We start from the raw sequence: 20,023 nt of genomic DNA, 5'->3' as shown, positions 1-20,023 counted from the left end.
TGGTCATCTGAGTTAAATTCACCCATTCTGTTAGGGGAAGCACACTGATTGAAACCGCCCACCCTGGCCAGGCACCATAGTAACCATTTGCATGAGTTGTTTTATGGCAGGAGATCCTGATAAGGAATACGGAACTAATAGGCCACCACCAGCCGGAAGAGTTCGGGAAAGATCGGGAAAGATCGAGAGGAGACACTACCTGTCCATCCACTTCCCAGAATCCCTCTTGCTAGCATCCATCTTGGCTGAGCGATGCGTGCGCCACCAGGAAAGACTCTGAATTAGAATGATTGGCCAAAGACCACCCGGAAACTAATCCCATCACCATAAAACCCAAGACTGCGAGCCACGCGGTAGAGCAGTTCTCCTGGGTTCCCTTACCTACTGCTCTCCACCCGGGTGCCCTTTCCCAATAAAATCTCTTGCTTTGTCAGCATGTGTCTCCTCGGACAATTCATTTCCGAGTGTTAGACAAGAGCCCAGTTTCGGGCCCTGGAAGGGGTCCCCCTTCCTGCAACAATTCCAGTCCATTTTAGTTCGCTGATTCCTAGAATGTCTACATTCACTCTTGCCATCTCCTGTTTGACCACTTTTAATTTGCCTTGATTCATGGACCTAACATTCCAGGTTCCTATGCAATATTGCTCTTTACATCATCGGACCTTGCTTCTATCACCAGTCACATCCACAACTGGGTATTGTCTTTGCTTTGGTTCCATCCCTTCATTCTTTCTGGAGTTATTTCTCCACTGATCTCTAGTAGCATATTTGGCACCTACCAACCTGGGGAGTTCCTCTTTCAGTATCCTATCATTTTGCCTTTACTTACCAACAAAACCATGACATAGAAGCACAGGATGTACCTCCAAACAATAAAACGATGGTGACATGAGCCCCACATCCTGCCCAGTGAGCTCAGTAACTTAGGACACGCTTCCTGAACACATTAAAAAACAATCATTTGCGTACCTAGCCTGACCATGTAGGTCCAAGAAATCTTCCCTGCCCAACCGGGAGGAGAAGCTAATGATGGAAGCATGACATCTATTGAAGAAAGTCAAAGAAATTTTCCCCCCTCCCTTTTCCTTTGATTATAGAACTGTCGTGCTGTAAGTTCTCAGCTTGATACCTTTTCTCCCACCTACTTGTAGGCCTCTCAAGCATCCTATTCTAATAAATTGCTTCTTATCTATCACTTTGCCTCTTGCCAAATTCTTTCTGTGCCGAGACATAGAGGACCAAGGGCTCCAGTCCCCTGAAATGCCATCCAGCGCTTTCACCCCCATCTGAACTCTTGCAGGCTGGCTATGTGACCTGGAGTCCATCACCCAACTTTTCTGTGCCCTGGTCTGTTAGCTGGAAGGGTTAATTTTGATTTTATGTTGAATCTGTTTCTGTGACCTTTACCCTCATCTTGCCACTTTTGTCACTGTAAGCATACATAAGGGCCTGCCTCAGGGAGATAACCTAAGCCACTCACCTGTGAAGGACTGGTAGGAAGTGAAACTAACACATTCCCCTGCCTGAAGCTTGCCATTCTAGGGGATATTGGCAAGGATTGAATAGTCTTTTTTACTTTGTTTCCTCACCCCTCCATCTCTGATCCATAAAAATCCTGGCAACCAAGCCCCAACAAGATGGTTATTTTGAGGCACTAGCCTGCCATCTTCTCAGTCAACTGGCTCCCGTATAAAGTCTCTTCCTAGTCCCAAAGCCTCGTCTCAGAATCACTGACTTTCCATGCAGCAAGCAGAGCAAGCTTGGACTTGGTAACGGCCCCCTCTTACTCCCCACTGAGTCAGCCCCTCATTTGACCCATTCTGTCTCTGAGTCAGGAAGGCTCTTCTGGCCAGCTCCCTCTCCTCTCCAGGCTAAGGGGGCCCCCTCTTCCATGCACTTGGGCCACCTCCCTGCCTGTCTCTATCACCTGCATATGTGCACTTCCTAACTGTGTTTCACTGCCCCCCCCAAAAGCTCTGTGGTTCCCCCAGCCACACAGAGGCCCCCACAGCAACATGTCCTTGAGTGACGCTTGCCAACATGAAACCAACACACACACCTGTCCTATTCACCCTCACACAGAACAGCTCACCACCTCCGGAACACACCATTCCCCCCTACGAGCTGAAAAGGCATTCAAGGTTCTCCCCTACACCTACTCCTCCAGGGTTAAACCACCTGCCTCACTCTTCTCACAGCCAAAGAAAGTACAAATGTGCAATTCCTCCCATTGTAACCCAACAGGACCCCATGAAGCCTTCCTGGAACAGGCCTTCCCCCATATCCTCTGCCGTAGCTCCCCTCTGAAGGACCCAGACAGCAGTATTGGATGCAAATTTTCTGAGCTGTTTTGCATTTGTGAAAACCCCCACCAAATAGAAAATGTTAAGTACCTGACCACCAGGAGCACACAGCCCCAGGCCTCCTGGAACCTAAGGACTGATCTTGCTAACCTCTGTGACACCACCCTGTGACCTCACCATCCGCCCACCATCAGAGAATTGTGCTCAAGCTGATCATCCTGGGACCCCTCTCCCCACCAGCCCTTATAGACAGCCAATGGAAACTCAGATTGGGGCTCTGCAGTAACCTAGAGGGGTGGGAAAGGCTGGGAGGTGGGAGGGAGCCTCAAGAAGGAGGGGACATATGTACACCTATGGTTAATTCATGCTGATGTGTTAGGTAGTTAGAATAGGAAAAAGCAGTCCAGAAGGGCGGTGGCTAAAAGGCAAAGAAGGGGAAAGCCCAGGAAAACAGAACAAAGGAAGGTCCGAGGACAGGAGTGAGAACCTCAGGTAAAACAAACAGCACTCCTGGCTAGCCAAATTTACACAGGGTAGGCTCAGGGGGAGGAGAAAAAACATATAAAGAGAGGAGCCAAAACTGGTCTGGCTTCTCTTCACATCTTTAGGGTTAGCCCACCCTCATGACTCAAGGATGTAGTTCTTTGCTTTCTAAATAAAACTGAGCTATAACAAAGGAGGAAACAGACAGAACAGGCTCTGTCTTGAAAGCAAGACTCCATCTTGGGCCGGACTGTGGACTTTGAGCTATATGCCCAGTATCTATGGAAATGACATACCAGCTGGAAAACCAGGCCCCCAGAAGGAAGAGCCCCAGGGCTCCTACCTAGACTCCGCATTATCTAAAAGAATGCCCTAATAATCTGTGTAACAGAATAGAATCATACATTCTATTACGCTTATTGGCATATGACCACAGGCCTATTGATAATTGTCCACTGTTAACTACCTAGGCTTAAGGCATATGAATCATGGGTTAACTTTGATTGTATCTTTCTTTTCAATTGTTCAGACTATTTTCAGGAAATTTGGGGAGGTGGGTTTGGGCATGTACACTTAGGGTATATAAGGTTTTCACAAAAACTGGTTAGGGTCCTTGACTAAGAGGAGGTTCTACCTTCAGCGTGCTGGTGTAATAAACTGTACTTCACAGTTTATTGTCCTATCTGCATTGTCCTTCTGAATGAATTTGTTTCCCAGAACACGTGGCTACAACAGTAACACTGGTCCCTCCTAGGGCAGTAACACCAGTCCATCCGTCACTTCAAATTTTCGTTGCAATGAGACAGAACCAAAGAGATTACAAACTCCCCCAAAAGATGCATGACAGAAATCAAGCCAATATTGTAAAGCAATCATCAACCAATTAAATATAAATAAATATAATTATATATATATATATAATTTTTTTTTTTTTTTTGCCAAAACCCTTCCAGCTGCCGGAAGCTTTTCAAGGCATGAGCCTCCTTATCTCCCTGCAGGGCCCTGCAGTAAACACTTCTCTGCTCCAGACTCCAACGTGCCAGTGCGTCTGGCCTCACCATGCATCCAGCACACGGACTTGAGTTAATCACACAGCCAGGTTTGTCCCAGATACATGTTGGCTAAGCAGCTCTCCTGTGCACCTTGGGCGCTCCTGGGTGTCCCACTTAACCCTCAGTAAACTCCAAAAGCAATCTTGTCCTGACTCCCAGTCCTTCCTTTAGCACCCTATAATCTGATATTCCTGCTCATGCCACCCATAAAATTCCACCCCACTCATTTCACTGGTGACCTAGTAAATGATGACCTAAGGCTATCCGCTTATTATTATCTCTAATTTCTTCCCGACAGATACAGCATTGCTATGTCTCTGGATATTTGTACTCAGAGAGGATGTTCAATAAACACGGGTCAGTGTTTATTAACTTCTCCGACTTCTCCAGGCCCCCTGCCAGCTCCGCACCCACCTGCTTCCCGCAGTGTGCCATGCCCACATACCAAGGCCCAGGCCAGAATCCGACCAGCCAAACACAGCCCAGTTCTAGCCTCTGCTCCGCACTGCAGGCCACACGGACAGTACCTGGCTCCCTCCCCTCACGGACCCCGCATCTGCCTCCCCCGTGTTCTCCTCTCCAAGGGTCCCAACCTCTATCTGCGTTTATGAAATGCTTGGGGAACTTTTCAATTGTTGGTGCCAGGGCCCCCTGTCAACCCAGCCATTCTGACTTGATAATCCAAGCTGCAGCCATGGGCATCGCAAATGTTAAACGACCCCGGGGGATGCACTTGCCCGGAATCTAGGTACACGTCGGGTCCACGAGACAGAACAAGTTTCCAAATCTGGCAGCTTGGGAAGAAAAAATTAGCAACGGACACGCCCCTGCGGCGCGCAGAGCCCCGCGGGCGCCCCACCCCCGCGCGGGCGCGGCCGTCCCGCCCTAGGTCTTGGTCTCCCGGCTGCGCTCGCTCGGGATAAACCCGGAACCTCACGGGGCTGAAGCCAGAGGTGCGGTTCCCGCGGCCGACCAGGAGGGCTTCTCTGCGGCAACTGTCCCTGGTGAGTAACCAAAGTCTCCGGGAGGCCGGGGTCGTGCGAGACCAGCCCGCGGCGTTAAGGTTAATGGGGGTGGGGGCGCTGAGCGTGCGCGTTTGGGGAGACTCGGCGCTGAGTGCAGGGTTCCCGAGGCGCCCACTGCGTCGGCGATCCACGCTCCCCGGTCCCCAAGAACCGAGTTGCCAGCCTCCCGCCCCTTGCCAGAGCAGGGCGGGATTCCTCCTGGGTGTTCTCCTCTCCTTCCGGGCATTGTGCCCAGGTGCCCCACTCTCCCCTGTTCCGTGCACCCACCTTGGCCTTGGCTTGTCGCTGTCCCTCTCCAGACTCCCACCCACCACACACACACACAATTCACCCCGTGCCCCCTTAGCAGGGCAGCACAGCCCTGGCCTGGGAGGCAGGCCTCATCTGTTTATGCTGCACCAAGTTAGCTCAGCTTTAGGACTAAGTGGGTAAGCCATGGGATGAAGACGCCAAAGAAGTCTTCAGCCTGTTGAAATTTAACACATATGTTCCCTGACTTCCTAAGGAGCAGTCTTTACACTAAGAGAGAGCCAGACGTTTACCTGTGTTCCTCAGTAAAGTTACTATTGGCCTCTTTTTCTGGCATAGCCTGAGTATCTGTAATTCATAGGCTAGCTGGAGCACCAATCACAGTCCTAGCTGGTATTTATTTTGCTGTCATTATGTGCCTGGCACTCTTCTGGCATATAGTAGGTGAGTGTGGATGGGAGCTAAACCTGGCAGCACTCAGATCTAGCCCAACTCCTCTCCTTCCACCCTCACCCTCACCCTCTGCCTCTTGGAGAGGGCTGTGCTCCTTGGCACAATGGGGACCTTTTTTCCCCCTCCGATCTGCTCAGAAGTTTCACAAAGGGTTTGTTGTTGTTTAGTCGCCAAGTTGTATCCGACTCCAGTTGTGTGCCACCCTACGGACTGAAGCACACCAAGCTCCTCTGTCCGTGGGATTTCCCAGGCAAGAATACTGGAGTGTAAATAAAAAAAAAAAAAAATACTTTATTGCTAAAAAATGTTAACCATCATCCTAGGCTTCAGCAAGCTATAGTCCTTTTGCTGGTAAAGAATATTGCATTGATGTTGATGGCTGCTGACTGATCAGTGTGATAGCTGCTGAAGTTTGGGGTGGCTGTGGCAATTTCTTAAAATAAGACAACAATGAAGTTTGAGGGGGAAAAAAGAATACTGGAGTGGCTTGTCATTTCCTTCTCCAGAGGATCTTCCCAACCCAGGGATCGAACCTGGGTCTCCTTCGTTGTAACAGATTATTTTCTGGGAAGTCCTTCATAAGGAGCAGTAGAAATCATATTACACTCCTTAATACCAGTGGTGCTAGTGGTAAAGAACCTGCCTGCCAATGCAAGAAACGTAAGAATTGAGGATTCGATCCCTGGGTCAGGAAGATCCCCTGGAGGAGGGCATGGCAACCCACTCCAGTATTCTTGCCTGGAGAATCCCATGGACAAGAGGAGCCTGGCAGGCTGCAGCCCATGGAGTCACACAGAGTGAGACACGATTGGAGCAATTTAGCGTGCAGCATGCATTAACCTCATGTAGCTTCCACACCTTCCATATTTCATACATGTTGGCTTGTACTAATAGAATCCCCCTGTTCAGAGAAGGAAACTGAAACACAAGAGATGCAACAGTTCTTACCAAGGGTGCAGAGAGGTCGGTGGCAGATCCAGGTTTCCAACCCACAATCTATAGACCTCACTACCTGTGCCGGTACCCTGCAGACACCCTAAACCCCCAAATGCGGGGGACCTCAGGAAGCCCAGCTCTAGAGAACCTGGGAAGCATCTGCTGGGTCGGGTTAAGAAGTGGCTTGTCCTAGAGCTTGTGTCATGCCAGCTCGGAGACGAGGGAAAACTGAAGTCTAGAACCCCTGAAACGAATAACTTTCACGTCAACCAGGAGAGTGGTGAGGCTTCCAGCTATCTTCATGGTGCTGGAGACACTGAGGAGAGAGGTGGACCATTGTCCCCCTGGCGAGGACATACATCATGGTGTCCCTAAAAGGAGTTGTGCAAAACCGGCAGGTGTGGGTTTTCTCACAGAAGGAGTGTGCACAATGCTGAGGCTGCCACCTGGGGAGGGTGCCCAAGGTGTGGCATCCCTGTGGGAAGTCTGACCCTCTTCCTTCAGATGTGAAGGAATCCATCCCCTTACAGTGTGTTTAAAATGAGACACTGAAGACCACTGTTCACCCATTAAGCTACCTTCTCTCCAAGTCCTGTGGGCCTGGGAGATTTTATCAGTCATCCAGAAGCAAAGATGACAGAGAGTCTGAGAGCCATTTCATCCGAAGTGTGGTAAAACCAAGTGCTCCACAGCAGGGAGCACTCCTTGTTGCACCAGAACATCCCGTTCCCCCACCCCCACCCCCACCAGCATGCCTATTCCTTGGACACGCAGAGCAAACCTACCTCAAGGCTCACACTGTTCCTTCCCTGTGTTGGGCAAGCCGCTCCCAAGCCCTCCCTGGCCCGGTTTATCATTTGCATGTTCAATCAAAGGTCACTTTCCACAGATCTCCCCTGTTGCCTCCTCCATCAACTCCCATCTAAATCAGGTCTCCTGGCTACTCTCTAGAGTGCCCCCAACACACATGTTCCTTTATAACACTGCAGTGAGTACTGATGTATTCATTCTTTCATTAGACTCTTGTCTCCCCAGGGCAGAGATTATGGGAGGCTGCCCACCCACTCAGCCCCAGGGCCCAGCATTGTACCTGCATAGAATCCACGCCTAGGAAATGTGACAATGAGCTCACCTGGCCTGAACAAACTAGACAGGGATCCTGGCTAAGCCACACACATATTCTTTCTGGTTCTTGGTCCCATCTACACATGCATGCATGCTCATTCAGTCGTGTCCGACTCTTTGCAACCTCATGGACTATGACCTGCCAGGCCCCATCTATACAAAGAGCCAAGAAGCAACAATTTAGTTTGCCACTTCCTAAGGGTCTGACCACACTTCAAGCCATCCTTTAATGAATCTATGAGAACTAGTGTGTCCTCAGTCAAGCGTCAAAGTCAGTGTGGAACTGCTTCACTTCACTAATGAAGTCCATCATCTGTCCTCACGTCCAACTCTCAGCTGGCCACCCCATTCAGGGAAACCCCCACCCACAGCATAGTATGCCCCTTCTCTCCTCATCTGGAGGAAATAAGACATTCCCTTCTTTCTCAGGTGCTTGTTTGGAAAGCATCTTATAAGCTCCTTCTCACTAAAATGTGAGTGACTGATAGGATGGAGCCACTGAGCCCTGTATAAGTTTGCCTTTTATTCATTCGGCAAACCTATCGGGTACCTTCCTGTGGGCAGTGCTGTGAGTCTGAGAAACAAGCTAACATCATAAAACACTAGCTTCGAGCCAGCATTGTGGTCACGCATGCACAAACATTCTCATCCTACTTGCAAAACCACCCTAGACCACAGCACCAGGAAGGGAGGAGACCGAGGCCCAGGGGGGCTGCGTGGCCTGCCGCAGGCTCCACAGCCAGACAGGCGCAGGGCCTAGCTATCTCACCCTCTCCCCAGATGTCGTACAATTGCAGGGCCGAGTAGTAAGGGATGTGGCGTGGGAGCCTCAGAGCCTGGGAAACATGTATCCTGTGCTGACAGCAAGTTCTAGGGGCCAAGGTTTAGTGTGTCTAATTACTCCTCTTCAGGTACATTAATCCAAGCAGGATTTCACATTTTCCTCTTGAATCTCAGATTTTAAAGAACAACAGTGCAATGAGAAAACGGAAGCCTCAAAGGAGGCAAAAAATAAAACCAGGAGGGAGCAGTTGTGTCATCAACACAATAGGGTCAAGACCTTGAAGGTGAAATCAACCTACAGGACTTATTATGGAGAAAAGCTAGCTATGAGAGAGTGAATTCTGCTTTGGGTTAAATGTAGCCGTGGTTACAGTTTCTGGGTAACGAGCATTTCTGTCACCTAGAACACATAACAGGCATGCGGGGATGTGATGAGCTCGGCACTGTGATGCAAGTTGGTCGAGATGGTCCCTGTGGACCCTGTCCCCCCTTTCTCAGTCCGGAGTCTGCTACACAGGGATGTTTACATCACGATTCTTAGTTTCTTTCACTTCTGCAAGGAAGTATGGGCCCCATGGAATAAGGTCCTTACGGAGTCCCTCTTGCTTTATAGGTGTCAGCCAGAACATGGCACTCAAGCTGAAGTCAGCCAAGAAATTGCTCACTTTCTTAGGAAGATCATTGTTGGCTCTTCTGGAGACTGTAGTTTTTACTATAATCCCAAAGCCACGGAAGAATGTTGCTGGTGAAATCGTACTTATAACAGGTGCTGGAAGTGGACTCGGAAGGCTCCTAGCCCTCAAATTTGCCCAGCTTGGGTCGGTGCTTGTGCTCTGGGATATCAATCAGGAGAGTAATGAGGAGACCTGCAAGATGGCTGGGGAAGCTGGAGCCAGGAGGGTCTGTGCCTATACCTGTGACTGCAGCCGGAAGGAGGAGGTGTATAGGGTGGCCAATCAGGTAAACCTGTGTGCCTGCTCTTCCTATGGGCAGTAAGGACTTCATGTAGTCTCTGACATCCATCAGTTTCTCTATTTGCCTTCCTCTGCTAATTTGCCTCTCTAAAAAATATCAGGGCGTGGGAGTTAGCATTTTTGAGTCTTGCTATGTGCCACACACCATGCTTGGCACCCTCTGAATTATGCTCCTATAAAGTCAGGCCTCTTATTATCTCCACTTCACAAATAAGACAATGGAGACAGTGCAGGTGAGTTTCTCAGGTGACTTACCTGACAAGTGCAGGTAGTAAGTAGCAGAGCTGCAGGTGGGACACGAGTCTCTTGACTCTGAAGAATGCCCTCCAGCCAGCTCATGTGCTGGTTGCCCGGTCCCCCCGTTACCGTGTAAAAGAAAGGCCATAGCACCTTTCATGGAGGCATAACAAAAACTGGTAAACAGGGCTATAAATAACCTGCTGGGAGTCACAGAGCTAGGGGATGACCATGCAAGGAGGTGAACCTGTATCTAGTCTGATTGCAAGTCCACCTGTTTCCCCCACGCCCAACAGTCATTTCCATTCAACCTGCATTTCCCTCACGTGGTCATATGAAAAGCAAATATTTTATTCATCCTAAAGACTCTTAACTGCAGCTGCCCCTTTGGTGACGGTAGAGAAGTATGTATAAAGAACACTTTAAGGAGCCCGGGGCTCCAGTGGATTCGCAGAGCCCGAGGAGGCACATGCCCATGTGGTGGCCACTTCCTCTTCCCTCAGAAGGATTTCTCTGCCTGCTCGTTGCATGAGCACTGCACACAGCACTCTCCTGGACTACTTTTTTGTGGCTCTCAGAGTTCCCTGGTTTCAGGAGAAGGAAGAAAGTAGATGTGCCTGCTGGAAGTTTCCTGCCCAGCGTGTAGGCTCTAACTGGGCTCTGCTTGCAGCTTCTCATCTGACTCCCCAGTGGAGGGGTGTGCAGGTCTCTGGCCAGTGAGTTTCTTTTAAGTTGTGACTTTTGTCTTTACATCTTATACATCCGTGACCACCACCATCACCAATCTCAGGCTGCCTGGCAAGTCTGGGGATCCAGACCAGACAAGCTGGCATGGGCTTGTGTGGGGACCACCTTTCAAAGTGCAGGAGGGTCTGCTGCAGCTACTTTTGCAAACTAAGCTCTTTGCACTTGTAACACAATCTCCTGCTAGGTTGACTTCCCCAGCTATGAGCCACTTCTCTGGCTATGAGCCAGTCTTAAAGCAGTGACTGGTTCACATTTAAAGACACAAGACCTTAAGACATTCATACTATAAACCAGCCATTTCTACCTCTTGTTCTTGACAGAGGAAAGGTAAGCAGGAAATTTTTATCCCATAGAGGAATAATCAAGGTGCAAACTTTTACAGCTGATATGACAGTGTTTTATTTCCACAGACCCCAGTAACTTCGAAATCTTGTGTCCCTAGATCATAGCTTGGGACTAAGTTCAGAAAGTTCATCCTTGCCACCTGGCATCCTGGTTGAGTCATTTATTGTTCAGAATCACACAGCCCCGTTCAGCATGTGATTTTGCCCCGGGAAGAATGCCTTGACTGCTGTTCAGCTTTGCTTTGACTAAATATTTTAGCCACTCTCCATATCAGACTTCAAGTTAGATTGTTTCCAGCACTTCTATCTGAAAATTTCAACATGAAACATGCGGTTTCCTTGGCCTGCATTGCAATCCTCAGTTTCCCCGAGGCTAGGGATCTCATCGGCTAGTGGATACCGAGCACGTCACGTTCCTTGCTGGGGCTCATGTGTTCTGGGAGAAGGCATAAGGAGAGTGGCAGTGTCGGCTCGTCGGTAATCCAGCCTCCCTCTCCAGAGCTGCATCACCCACACAGACAGGTTCACACCCACATCTGCACACCCACACGAGTGTGCACACAACACACAGAGCCAGAGCCAGATGTAAGTGGTGCTGCAGCCAGGGGTTCCCTCTAATTCGCGGGGGACAGGGCCCCTGCTATGTGATACAAATTACAGGAATGAAATTCAAAACACAGAGGCACACCAAGGGACGGCCCCACCGCCTGCCATCAAGCCTGGAAAACCCTGTGCAAAAAAAAAATCTGACAAAGAGCCTGGGTCACTTGCTGACTGTTTGCTCTAAAGGGAAGGCTCCAGTGGCACTCCCAGGATTTTTATTTCTTCAAGTTATTAAGTATCTAGTCTGGCCAGTGCCGGTGGGACAGCAACAGATGGCGGCCCCTCTGATCCTCCCTTCACAGACCTTACACCTAAACGTTGGTGTTGGGGAGAAGAGAACCAGCCAAGAGATGAAAACAGGATGGACGGGTTCTGAGCTCCTGTGTGTCTGAAACATCCATAAGATGATCATACTCCCTCCGTTCCCTCCCTGCCCCAGCCCCGTTGCTACAAGTGGCAGGGCTTGATTTACATGGCATGGCATCACGCCTGATATATCACCACGTCCATTTAAAGGCCGTGCTGCTCATACTTCATTTTAGCATAGGACAGTCACTAACCATGTCACTACTGAGTATGAGAATAACTCTCCCTGTAGGAAAGGAGCGTTACATCATAAGAAGAGGGGAAGATGAGTAGAAAGGCATTAGACTTAGATCTCTGATGTGCCATGAACTCTGCCAAGGAAATAGACACGCTTTGTTTTTAGAGTGCCTTGCAGCAGCAACTCAGTCTGAGTTAACAAGGACAGAAGCATCTAAAACCACAGGAAAATAAATCCAGTTCACATAAAAGAATTATGGATGCACCTCATTTTATGGCACTTCACAGATATTGCATTTTTTTCTACCATCTGAAGATTTCTTTTGCAAATTGAACATTTGTGGCAATCCTGCCTTAAGCAACTCTTGATGGCACCCTTCTTTCGACAGCATTTGCTCACTTGGTGTCTCAGCATCACATTGTTTCTCACAATACTTCACACTTTCATTATTATATTTGCTCTGGGTGGTCTGTCATCAGTGATCTTTGTTACTGCAGATCAGTCAAGGCTTAAATGATGGTTAGCATTTTTAGCATTTCTCATTAAGGCAACTTGTTTTTTAAACCTAAAGCTATTGCACACTTAATAGATGACAGTATAGTGTAAACATAACTTTTCTATGCACCAGTAACCAAAACATTTGTATAACTCACTATGTTTTGGTGTCAGCTTTACTGCGGGGTGGTCTGGAACTGAACCCGTGTATCTCCAGGGTCTGCCTGTGCTGCCCTGGTGGTGCTGATTTCTGTATTCAATTCAGGTGAAGAAAGAAGTTGGTGATGTTTCCATCCTGATCAACAATGCCGGAATCGTAACAGGCAGAAAGTTCATGGACTGCCCAGATGAGCTTATAGAAAAGTCTCTTGACGTGAATTTCAAAGCACATATATGGGTAAGTATTTTTTCTTCTCATTATAAACGTCATTCCCAGGTGGCGCTAGTGGTGAAGAACTCACCTGCCAATGCAGGAGACATAAGAGATGTGGGTTAGATCCCTGGGTCAGGAAGATCCCTGGAGAAGGAAATAGCAACCCACTCCAGTATTCTTGCCTGGAGAATCCCAAGGACAGAGGAGCCTGGCGGGCTACAGTCCATGGGACCGCAAAGAGTTGGGCACGACTGAAGCGACTTAGACTTCTTCTTGTTCTCTTACAGTAGTGAAAGTGTTAGTCACTCTGTCTGACTCTTTGCCAGGCTCCTCTGTCCATGGGATTCTCCAGGCAGGAATACCAGAGTGAGTTGCCATTCTCTTCTCCAGGGGATCTTCCTGACCAGAGATTGAACCCGGGTCTCCTGCATTGCAGGCGGATTCTTTACCATCAGGGTGGACTCTTCCAGCAGTACTGGTCTTAAGTAAAGCACAGACTTCTCAGTTCTAGCTCAAGCTGTCCTCTCCTGATCCAACTTAAGCTCTACCTCCCCACACCTCTGCTCAGGGAATCCTGCAAGGACACAGCTGCCCTGTGTCCTAGTCATGTACTGATGGCCAGCGTCCTGTCTGGTACCATCCCAGGCCCCTCATAAATAAGCCTTCAAACAGCCCAGTGAGATAAGGGCTCATAGAAGTTAAAAGTGACCGCGCTTAGACATGACCAGGTGACCTCATCATTTGCCTAGGCAGGAACTCCCTTGAAGTGAAAGGAGGCATAATTAACAAGCAAACATCCACCAGGTCTGTTTGGGGGCACACTAAGATGCACAGTCAACTTTGTTGTTGCTGTTCATTTGCTAAGTCATGTCTGACTCTGCAACCCCATGAACTGCAACACTCCAGGCTTTTCTGTCCTTCATTATCTCCCAGAGTTTGCTTGAACTCATGTCCATTGACTGAGTGATTCCATCCAACCATCTGATCTTCTCTCACCCCCTTCTCCTCCTGCCTTCAATCTTCCCCGACATCAGGGTCTTTTCCAGTGAGTCAGCTCTTCACAACAGGTCCCCAAAGTATTGAAACTTCAGCTTCAGCATCAGTCCTTCCAATTCATATTCAAGGTTGATGTCCTTTAGGATTGATTGGATGAATCAAGGACAGCACAGATATTCTTTAGGACTCTCAAGAGTCTTCTCCAGCACCAGAGTTCAAAAGCAGCAATTCTTCAGCCCTCAGCCTTCTTTGTGATCCAGCTCTTATGTCCATACATGCCTACAGGAAAATCCATAGCTTTGGCCATGCGGACCTTTGTTAGCAAAGTAATGTCTCTCCCTTTCGCTGTCTAGGTTTGTCATAGCTTTTCTTCCAGGGACAGCGTGCCCACCAGCAGCCTGATAACTACATGCCTTGAACATTAAAAGGCATGGTCCTGACTCGCAAGGAGAGGTGCCCACACTCAAGTTGCATTGTCCTAGCCTTTGCACAGACCAGTCACATCAGCCTCTCCAGCCATGCACACGCCCTCGTTCTGCCCCTCCTGGCTCTTGCTCATGACCACATCTCCCTGACAGGCCAGATGAGTTTAAAAACAAAGTGATATTTTTAAACTGAAACCAACAGCCACATGTCCTGTGAACAAAGTTGAAGAAAAATTTGAAATTCAAATATAAGCCAAGGGAGGAAAAATTTATCATTTTTTATATTTATCATTTTTATATTATAAATTTATCATTTTTATATTATAAAAATAAATTTATCATTTATGGTGATAAATCTAAATAACCATATCTTTGAGTAGTCTTACTGGTTTGTGGACTGTGGATGCCACAATTAAGATTTTCCTGTACTGTTTCAATTGCTGTTTTTGTTGTGTTTTTAAAAGTCAAATGTGAGCAAATGTAAGTTTGAGTAAATTATTTTTAATAATTGAAATTCCAATTGAAATACTGGAATAACCACCAGCAAAATATTGATCCACAGCTTAAACAAGTTCAGATGGTTACTTGCCAGATAGTTAAGTTTGAATGTCCCATTTCCTTCAGGTATTTTTTTGAACTTGAACAACTTTTTTCAATCATGATTGCATAAACAGCTGAAAAAAAATACAATGTGCTATAAAATGTTAAACGTTTTACCTTGATCTTCTTAGACTTATAAAGCCTTTCTACCTGCTATGATTGCTAACGACCATGGACATTTGGTGTGCATTTCAAGTTCAGCTGGATTAATTGGAATAAATGGACTGGCAGGTAAGAGAAATACGGTATTTCACAACCGCAGCTTGAGCAATAGCTCTGAATAATTAGCACTGACTTGGTGCACTAATAATAAATGGTAATAGGTGAAGACATATATTCAGTAAGGTAAGCTGTTGAGAACTTTATCAGCCAGCAAAACTGCCCAGCTGCTATACTTACACGAAGTTGAACTGTGCACTTTAGAATCATTAGGTCTTATGCAATCCCCTGGAATTAATAAAAGACCTAGCTGGGTGGGATCAGGAGGTGGGAGAGAGGCTCAGGAGAGAGCGAGTATACACATACTTACAGCTGATTCATGTTGTTGTATAGGAGAAACTAACACAACATTGTAAAGCAATTATCAAAGAAAGAGACCCTACTTATATATTCCTTACACCAGTGATCAGCATAGTCACCTTCCCCTAAACTCACCTGGCACTGTCATCAGGGGGTTAAGGAGGACCCTTCTGGGAATTCCTTCATGGTCCAGTGAATGAGAATCTGCTTTCCAATGCAGGGGGTGCAGGTTCATCCCTGGTCAGGGAACTAAGATCTCACATGCTGTTTAGTCGCTCAGTCATGTCTGACTCTTTGCGACCCCCTGGACCACAGCACACCAGGCTTCCTTGTCCTCCACAGATTCCCAGAGTTTACCCAAACTCATGGCCATTGAGTTGATGATGCCATCCAACCATCTCATCCTCTGTCACCCCCTCAATCTTTCCCAGCATCAGGGTCTTTTCCAGTGAGTCAGCTCTTCGCATCATGTGCCCAAAGTATTGGAGTTTCAGCTTCAGCATCAGTCCTTCCAGTGCATATTCAGGGTTGATTTCCTTTAGTATTGACTGGTTTGATCTCCTTGCTGCCCAAGGGACTCTCAAGAGTCTTTTCAGGGCAACTAGGCCCATGCACGCTCTAGAGCCTGTGCTCCACAACTAGAGAAGCCCTCACATACTGCAAGCAGAGAAAGCCTGCACACTACAATGGAGACCCGGCGCGGCCAAAAAAAGAGAGGCCCCTTCTGCTCTATGAATTTTCCATTAAGTGGTCTCCCCTGGCTGGGAACTTGGAGAAAATGTCTTCACCCAGGGAAACTTAACATTAACCTTCTTTTGCTGTTCCATTGGTTGGAGACTGGCAGGAATTTGTTGTCACTTCCATGTCCCTTGCAACCGAGTTGACATTAGCAGTGGGGAGGGGATAAGACATACAACAAGATCTTCGGTGAAGAGGACCCACCGGGGAGCTGGCTCTAGGAAGTCCTGTCCTTCCCCCACCCCCAGGGTGTCCCCTGGAGGCTCATCCATCAGAACCCTAATTGCAACACTCAGGTAGCAGACCAGCAAGCTGGCTGACTGACAGCTGGTTCCAGATTCACAGCACTGGTCTCAGCAAGTACCTCTCAGCTGCCAGATAGGTTTCCAGAACCACTTGTCACCCCAATATTAGCAGTCTGTACACGTCTCCCTGTAGCCTGGGTCTCCCTGCCTCTGTCCTCCTCAGAATCCATCAGGCATTATTATTACCCCTCTCTCTCGTACATCTGAGAAGTCACAGGTCCTTGACATACCACAAGTGTATTTACAGCTCCTGTTAAATCCTTTTGTTAGACACAGCATCTCTCTCTTCAGATGCAGGTCTCTCCTCCCTGGCTCCCTTAGAAACAAGTTTTCCCGGCGTGGGCAGCAACTCCCTGGAATCAGAACCTCTGGGGCTGCTACTTGGAATGCAGGTTCCCTCCCCCTGGGCTGTACCCACTCATCCCAGTCATCTTCCAGGCAGAGCAGACCAAAATCAAGCAAAACAAGAACTCTGAAATGGTTTGTCTCTGCCAGTATTCATGTTACAAGGAAATCTCCCTATAATGCCATTTTAAAACTTTACACTATATAATAGTATCATTTGTCTTTTCAGATTACTGTGCAAGTAAATTTGCAGCCAATGGATTTGCTGAATCAATATTTTTAGAAACATTTGCCAAGGGACAGAAGGGGATCAAAACGACTATCGTGTGTCCATTTTTTATAAAAACCGGAATGTTTGAAGGATGTACTACTGGGTAAGCATGTCATTTGATTTCAAAGGAACTGTATTTTGAAAAATGATTGACCATCGATTTTATTTTGTTCTGGCTAATGTTGTTTGAAAAGACTTTTCCAGCATTCAGCCTACTTTATAAACGGTTTTAGAATTTATTTCCTTAGATGTGTTAGTGATTAAGACACTGGGTTTAATAATGACAGTTTAAGGCTTAAAGAAGGAAATGGCAACCCACTCCAGTATTCTCGCCGGGGAAATCTCATGGACAGAACAGCCTGGTGGGCTGCAGTCCATGGGGTCGAAAAGAGTCGGACACAGCCAAGCATGAACACAGCACACAAATATCAAGGCTATATCCACGTCTTCAAGGCCACCCTGTGGCCGCGACCTGCTCCCCCATCTCCTTGGCGCTCCTGTCACACACCCCCTTTCTGCCACCAACTCTACCCTGCTCTCACCCCTGATTCCACAGAAGGACGAGAAGTTGATGAAGAGGTCTAAATACCCAGTCTGCACTTGTCAGATGACAGGCAGTTACTTTTCAAAGATGCGCTTTGCAACATTTAGGCCATTTGATTAATGTGGTTTCACACATGTGCCTATTATAACATCATTGTGTTAATTAGAATCCCTGTTTTCCACTTCAAATTCTAGTTATGTTATTACTCACCATATTGATAATAAGAGAGCAAGTATAGAAAAATATCAAATCTGGAAGGAAAAGAAAGCAATAAATGATGATGTCTTGTGTGTGCATGCTTGCTAAGTCACTTCAGCTGTGTCCGACTCTTGTGACGCTATAGACCGTAGCCTGCCAGGCTCCTCTGTCCATGGGATTCTCTAGGCAAGAATACTGGAGTGGGTTGTGATTTCCTCCTCCAGGGGAATCTTCCCAACCCAGGATGGAACCCACGTCTCATGTTTCCTGCATTGGCAGGCAGGTTCAATACCACTAGCTCCACCTGGGAAGCTTACAACTGTTTTATTGTAATTTTTAAGAATTGTTTTCTCTAATTTCTTATTTGTTTTCTTTAAACCCCCCCTTCCCCCCACCACCAGCTGTCCTTCTCTCTTACCGATTCTGGAGCCAGAATATGCAGTCAGGAAGATAGTAGATGCTATCCTGCAAGAAAACCTGTACCTGTATATGCCCAAGTTTATATACTTCATCGTGTTTTTAAAAAGGTAATGTTTCTACTCCTATTAATTCTCAATGTGCCAGTCCAGTCAACAGCTTACTCCAGAGCCAACAAAGAGCAGCCATTTAAAAGATAACTGCGGGAGGGGGGGATAACTGTTACTTATTTATTTTATTTTTGCCTGTGCTGGGTCTTCATTGCTGTGTGGGCGTTTCTCTAGTTGCAGTGAGTGGGGACCACTGTGTAGTTGTGGTGAGCAGGCTCCCCACTGCAGCGACTTTTCCTGTTGTGGGGCAAGGGCTCTAGGGTGCATCCTGATGTAAGTGTCAGGATGGCCGCATGGAGAAGATAATGTTTGATCAGAGACCTGAAACTGGGAAGGGCAGGGACCCCCTGGATATCTCGGGCTGCCCCCAGAGGGACCATGAGCCCAGGGCCCTTTTCTTGTCCCCACTCCTAGGACAAGTCTTCAGTTGGCTGACTGTGCCCTTTCTCGTCCTGCGGTGTGAACGTCATGATGGACAGGGTCAGAGTGTCAGGAGGGGCAAGGGGGATGGAGAAGATGGACAGTCTTAGTTGGGTCTTGCCAAAGCTCTGAGGAGCTATTGCATGGACTTCTCTCAGTTGTCCAGGAAAGAAAGGTCAATGACTTCTTTGGACAGTGGGAGGAACTGATTGTTCCTCAATCACAGCCCAGTAGCACTTTGAGCAACAGAGCGAGGTTGCAAGGCAGGATCAAGACTCCTCAAGGCTGCACGCTTCCTGTCCATCATTACAGAATGTAGTCAGGCCTTGAGACTGACACGGAAGTGAGTGAATAAGGTAAATAAAGCAAAGAGAGACACAGAGACCCTGGGCCAGTGTCATCCCACGTGGTGGATGAGCCCTGAGTGACCCACGACAGGGACGTTCAGGTGGGCATGGGTGACTCACGTCTTCTGCAGCAAGTCAACGGCCCTGCTTTTCAGTGGAGCTCGTAAAGATGTTCCATGAATGATAACCAAGATGTTCCCTCTTGTGTTCTCTTTAGCTTCTTGCCCCTCAAGCTGGGGCTGCTTTTGGGTGAGTACCTGGGGGCCTTTAATGTAATGGATGGCTTCACTGGCTCCAGGAAGAAAAACTGAAGACTGCTTCTGTGGCTGAAATACCCACAGTTACACAACATCTGTTTCAATGAAGAAGTGTCTTTGTTGACAGAATGTACATGGAGACCATAAGCACAGTTCTTTGTCTGCTATTTGCAACCAGTGCCTCTGAAAATAATGTCGCTCTCTGCTTTTCTGTTAAGTTTTTTAAATTAAAAAAAAAAAGTCCATTTTTGTTGTTTGCTTGCAACTGCTGTGGAAGTGATTGTTGTTATTGTTATTGTTTTAGTTACTATATCACATCCGACCTTTTGTGACCCCATGTGTGGACGTGAGATAATCCTCTCTCTCTTATGAATTGCCCATCATTTTGGTCGGGTGTCTGGCTGAACTTGCACTGGACAGGGGAAGTGAGGGCTGAGAAGAAGCCTGAGTGCCTGCGGAGGTGGGGTGTCCTGAGGACACAGAGCTCTGGGTTCCCCATCACCTTGTTCTCAGACTTGGCCTTGTTGAAACTGTGCCGTCTGGCACAGAAAGGTCAGACTCCCACATCATCCTCACACAGATGCTCGTCCTCCTCCCCACAAAGATGCTTGTTTCTACAGCCCTGGGTATTCCGAGAGCAATTGCCAGACCTGCTGAAGGCTCCCCAGGGGCACTGTGTCAGGGAGCTTTCCTGCACATTCCTGTATGACCAAGGGCCAGTGATACTGGCGTGCGTGCTAAGTCACTTCACTTGTGTCCTACTCTTTTGCGACCGCATGGACTGTAGCCCACCAGGCTCCTCTGC

The 20,023-nt window shown here is 47.8% G+C and overlaps 1 protein-coding gene across 1 annotated transcript; it reads left to right on the top strand.

Moving 5' to 3' along the window:
* The first annotated feature begins 4,688 nt into the window (after positions 1–4,688).
* Positions 4,689–19,483, top strand: LOC122679586 (epidermal retinol dehydrogenase 2-like). The gene is made up of 7 exons (XM_043880415.1): positions 4,689–4,842; positions 9,023–9,369; positions 12,619–12,750; positions 14,879–14,978; positions 16,884–17,028; positions 18,069–18,194; positions 19,179–19,483. The coding sequence occupies exons 2-7, from the start codon at positions 9,037–9,039 to the stop codon at positions 19,270–19,272; spliced, it is 930 nt and encodes a 309-aa protein (XP_043736350.1). The 5' UTR covers positions 4,689–4,842; positions 9,023–9,036; the 3' UTR covers positions 19,273–19,483.
* The last annotated feature ends 540 nt before the right edge of the window (positions 19,484–20,023 follow it).

This window comes from Cervus elaphus, chromosome 21 (assembly GCF_910594005.1).
Source record: "Cervus elaphus chromosome 21, mCerEla1.1, whole genome shotgun sequence".
NCBI lineage: Eukaryota > Metazoa > Chordata > Mammalia > Artiodactyla > Cervidae > Cervus > Cervus elaphus.
The sequence above is the reverse complement of the archived record's forward strand: the minus strand, read 5'-3'. Positions and strand labels throughout refer to the sequence as shown.

What these genes read in the sequence shown, in the direction of transcription:
- LOC122679586 (XM_043880415.1), top strand. Translation starts at nt 9,037, where the DNA reads ATGGCACTCAAGCTGAAGTCAGCCAAGAAATTGCTCACTTTCTTAGGA. An exon ending in TGTATAGGGTGGCCAATCAG is followed by an intron (nt 9,370 to 12,618) that starts GTAAACCTGTGT and finishes TATTCAATTCAG; the next exon opens with GTGAAGAAAGAAGTTGGTGA. An exon ending in TTTGAAGGATGTACTACTGG is followed by an intron (nt 17,029 to 18,068) that starts GTAAGCATGTCA and finishes CCCCACCACCAG; the next exon opens with CTGTCCTTCTCTCTTACCGA.